This window comes from Benincasa hispida, unplaced genomic scaffold (assembly GCF_027475165.1).
Source record: "Benincasa hispida cultivar pf3 unplaced genomic scaffold, pf3_genome.v1.1 HicScf1357, whole genome shotgun sequence".
Taxonomy (NCBI): domain Eukaryota; kingdom Viridiplantae; phylum Streptophyta; class Magnoliopsida; order Cucurbitales; family Cucurbitaceae; genus Benincasa; species Benincasa hispida.
The window spans coordinates 3,316-7,859 of NW_028325695.1; the positions used below are offsets into that span (position 1 = coordinate 3,316).

General features: G+C 33.6%; 1 protein-coding gene across 1 annotated transcript; it reads right to left on the bottom strand.

Annotated features, from left to right (window-relative positions):
* Positions 1-1,198: 1,198 nt before the first annotated feature.
* On the bottom strand, positions 1,199-4,258 carry LOC120080200 (leucine aminopeptidase 2, chloroplastic-like). The gene is given in 8 exon segments (XM_090309141.1): positions 1,199-1,458; positions 1,461-1,503; positions 1,683-1,870; positions 2,431-2,482; positions 2,595-2,672; positions 2,820-2,915; positions 3,006-3,132; positions 3,443-4,258. Coding segments are annotated over 8 exon segments (807 nt in total). The 5' UTR covers positions 3,583-4,258; the 3' UTR covers positions 1,199-1,375.
* Between the last annotated feature and the right edge of the window lie 286 nt (positions 4,259-4,544).

Sequence of the window (4,544 nt, forward strand, 5' to 3'; positions counted from 1 at the left end):
GTAAGGGGTTAATGTTCAAGAATTCTGATAAACGTTGCATTGAAGCCTACACTAATTTTGATTGGGCAGGGTCTGTTATTGATAGGAAATCAACATCTGGGTATTGTACATTTGTTTGGGGTAATCTAGTGACCTGGAGGAGCAAGAAACAGTGAGTTGTGGCCATAAATAATGCTGAAGCTGAGTATTGGGCCATGAGTTTAGGGATATGTGAAGAAATCTGGTTGATGAAAGTGTTGTCAGATCTTCATCAAGGCAATGAGCTCCCAATGAAACTGTTCTGTGACAATAAGGCAACAATAAGTATTGCAAATAATCCTGTTCAACATAATAGAACAAAACACGTTGAGATCGACTGGCACTTCATCAAGGAAAGACTTGACAACAGAAGTATATGCATTCCTTATGTTCCCTCAAATTAATAAATCCTAGATGTGCTCACAAAAGGTTTACTGAGACAAAGCTTTGATTATTGTGTCAGCAAGTTGAGTCTTATTGATATTTATGCCCCAACTTGAGGGGGAATGTCGAAAAATAGCTTGTAACCCTAGGGGTATTTTAGTAATTATATGTACCCTAGGGCTTCCCACTAGTCTATTTATTTGGCCTATTCTCTTGTACTTTGTGTATCAAATCAATAATAAAAACCAGTCTCTATCATGGCTTTTTCTCCCTGATCTAGGGTTTTCCACGTAAATCTTGTGTCCCTTTCTTCTCTCTTTTTCAACATAAACAAATCTAAATACATAAATGGGAAAAAAAGATACATTGGCACATATATGAACCGTATCTGTTATTGTATTCCTCCATTCAATGCCATCCACTAATTTTCCATTCTTTCGTTTATAATTCTTTTGCTAGTCCTAACCACAAAATTTACTTCCCATATGTATATGTATAGGTTTGTTTGCTTAAACAAAACTTAAGCATACAAAAACCTTTTCATCTATGATTTTAATGGAAAAAAAAACCTTCAAACTTTTTTTGAAAAAACTTCAAACTTCAAGGATTAAAATAAAATCAACCCCATAGTTCAAGGTATTTTTGATAATTTAACCTTGTTTTTATTGTAAAATGCCTTAATATATTCTTTTATTTTTTTCTTAGTGAGAGTTGTTTTCATCATCGTAAAATTATATTTAAATTGCAAGTGATGCAATATATAAATAGAAGTGTAAAACACCAATGAGACAAATGATAAATAAAGTAAAACTCTTAGAATAGCCAAGAATCCTTAACAAGAGTTTTTATTGAAATTATTTAATACAACTTCTATTCAGATTTGATCACTCAATGCTGACAACCCTTGAGAACTCTTAGCATCTACCTTAGAACTGTAGATTTATTATTGAGATTCTTGCCACCCTTGGACCTCTTAAGAAGCATTCTTTAGAACCCACTCCATTAATGTGGAAACACCAAATCCAGTTGCAACACTCTTCTTGGTATTCCAAACTGGCCAGCAATGTCAAGGTGCATCCATTGGACATTTTCATCAACAAACTACAAACATATAATTCCAAGTTTTAGAATTCAAGGCATAAATCTATCCAAAGGATCATCTGTTTAAAATTTCCTTTTGGTTGGTAAAAACATAAATGAAGGATGAAAGAGCAAAAGAGATGGAAGATAAAATCTTCTCGTTTTTTGTGCAGTTGAAGAAATTAGAAGATAATATCCACCTGTTTCAGAAACAAAGCAGCTGTTATTGCACCTCCTTGACTAGGACTAGTGTTGATCATATCAGCAATGCCTGGCTTCATTGACTCCCAATAACTTTCCTCTAATGGCAACCTCCATAGTTTCTCACCGCTCCTCTCTGCAGCAGTAAATACCTCTTTTGCTAGGTCTTCATTTGGTGTAAAGGCACCTGGAAACAAAAAGGAAATTTGTAACAATCACATTTTTCTATTGATGATGCATATGAGACTCTTTTGTAGTTTCCAATTCTTTGTTCATTCTTGTGTTCTAACTTTAAATAGTAACCTTCTCACTAACTATTCCAAAAGAGGGAGAAGAAAGAACTCTTCTTTTCACAAACAATGTGTCTCTAGTTATACATTTTGATTACTTCATATACATCAATTAAAACGCTTTTTTTTTCCAACTTTTCCTCGATCTATTTGTTGAGGATCACACATCAAAACGATACATGAATTAGACTCTTCTCATTGCAAATTGATTTTGAGATGAAACTCCATATATGTCTAATATGGTATCAAAGTCCATAAAATCAAAACAAGTACTCGACCTAGGAATGATGAACTCAAAGAGAGCACAATTGTAAAAGGGAATGTGTTGAGGATTCCACGTCAGAAAGGTGAACAAACCACACATCTTGTGTTACTCTTTTATTTGTCGTTACTTTAGTTTTATGTTATTATCTCTTAATTGAAAATGAAGCATAAGTTGTTGGGAAGGTTATCATACGTGCAACTGAAGGCCCAAGAGCAGTTATACAAAGCGTAGCCAAGTCAATAATCTGCAAAGCAATTTGAATTACATTAGATCTAATGTCGAAAACTATTAACAATGACATATCTAATTATTTGGCTCATAAAACTTAAAATACTAACTTATAATTATATATTTACCTTATCAACACCCAGCTTACAAGTATATATCAATGCATCAGCAAGGCTAAGTCTGCCTTCAGCATCAGTATTATTAACCTGAAAATTTTGCCACAAAAAAAGATAATAGTTTAAGTAGGTACCTTACCATGGTTGTAATGAAAGAAAAAAAGAGGGAGCAAAAATATATTTTGAGATTAAATCCTCTTTTCTTCTTAGATCTTAACCAAAGAATATAGAGTATACCTCAATTGTCTTTCCATTTGAAGCAGTGACAATATCACTAGGTCTCATGCCAGTTGCACTTATCATATTCTCACAGGCAGCAGTAACAAAATGAATCTGTTTGGGAACAACAAACCAAGCCCTCAATTAGACCTATTAATAAAATTAATTACATGAAAATGAGTGATAGATCTGATAATGTTTTACCTCTACACCGAGAGGTTTAATTTCTGCAATGGCTTTGGCTGCACCAAAAATTGCTGCTGCCCCTCCCATGTCATTTTTCATTGTTTCAATGTTACTGTTGGCTCCTGTTTTAAGGTTGTAACCACCACTAATGGAAAAGAAAATTCAAAGAATTACTAAGAAATTTGTGATGAAGGTAGAATATAAACCACATCTCAAACCAAATATCACAGCAGTAAAGATGTTGATATGCCTAATGCACAAATGTCATTACACCAAGAATCTTATGTTGAGTATTTATGGTATGATTAAGGTCATTTTCAGCAAAAGTTCTTTGATCATGAGTATCTTTTAAAAGTATTGAGCAACAAACCACTTTGATGTTAGACTTTACACTCATAAAAATACTTTTGAAGTGCTTCTCAATTAAATTCTCAGCATGGTATGTGTATAATCACCTGTCAAAGGTAATTCCTTTACCAACTAAACCCAATTTGGCTGATACAGGTCCACTGGGAGGTTTGTAACATAAGTGGATAAACTTGGGAGGATTTGCAGTGGCTGTTGCAGTCACACCAAGATAGGACCCCATCTTCATTTCTATGATTTCTTCTTCATTGAAAATTCTTGCAGAAAGAACATCATTGTACTTTTGGGTAATCTTTAAAATCTCAGCTGCCAATTCAACTAATCATATGGATGTAATTTCACAAAGTCAGCATCATGTATGGTCTCAAACTATGACATGTTATATCAAGTTGAAACTTAATATCAGTTCAAGGGTACAAATGCAAAAATGCATTTTTGGTACCATTGTCCACTAGCAAGAAAGTATATGCATTTCTTTACAGTTGCTGCCATGGCCTCACCTAGACCAACAAAGGCTACTATATTAGAAGCTGACTTGCCAAGCCCAAATAAACCAACCCTTTTAAAGCTCAAGCCAGAAACTCTTAAAACAACAGATTGGCCTTACTTTCCAGAGAAATCTTCCTCTGAGGAAGCTTGGGCCAACAATCCACCCAAGATTGCATCCAACTTATGTAAAAGTGGATTCTTAAAGTTGGAGTTTTTATCTCTGACCACATCTTTCTCTGTCACACCCACAGCAAGCAAGTCTCCATTCCATTCCAACACATCAATGTCTTTTGCGGTAAAAGTTATCTTTGAGACATTTTAACATACAGGCAACATATTGTATTAGTACTTCATGACAAACATATGAGTACTTTAAAGATGAAAAAAGAATGTAGTCGATTCTGATTTAAGGTGTGTTTGAGATAACTCTTACTTAGAATATGCAAAAGCTTATAACGATGGAAACGTGGAAATACTTTTCAAAATTTTCAAGTAAAGATTTTTCTTACTTCAAAGTATTTGGAAACTGATTTAAGGAAAATCATTTTGCAGTGCTTGGAAGAATTTTTTTAATAATGGCTTCTTTTAGAAAGTGTGGTACTACTCTTAAAAGAAAAAGAAAAAAAAAAATGACTAAAGAAATGGAATCAGTATCAAGTGTTCAATAATTACTAGCAATAATAAAGTTCAACTTATAAAATG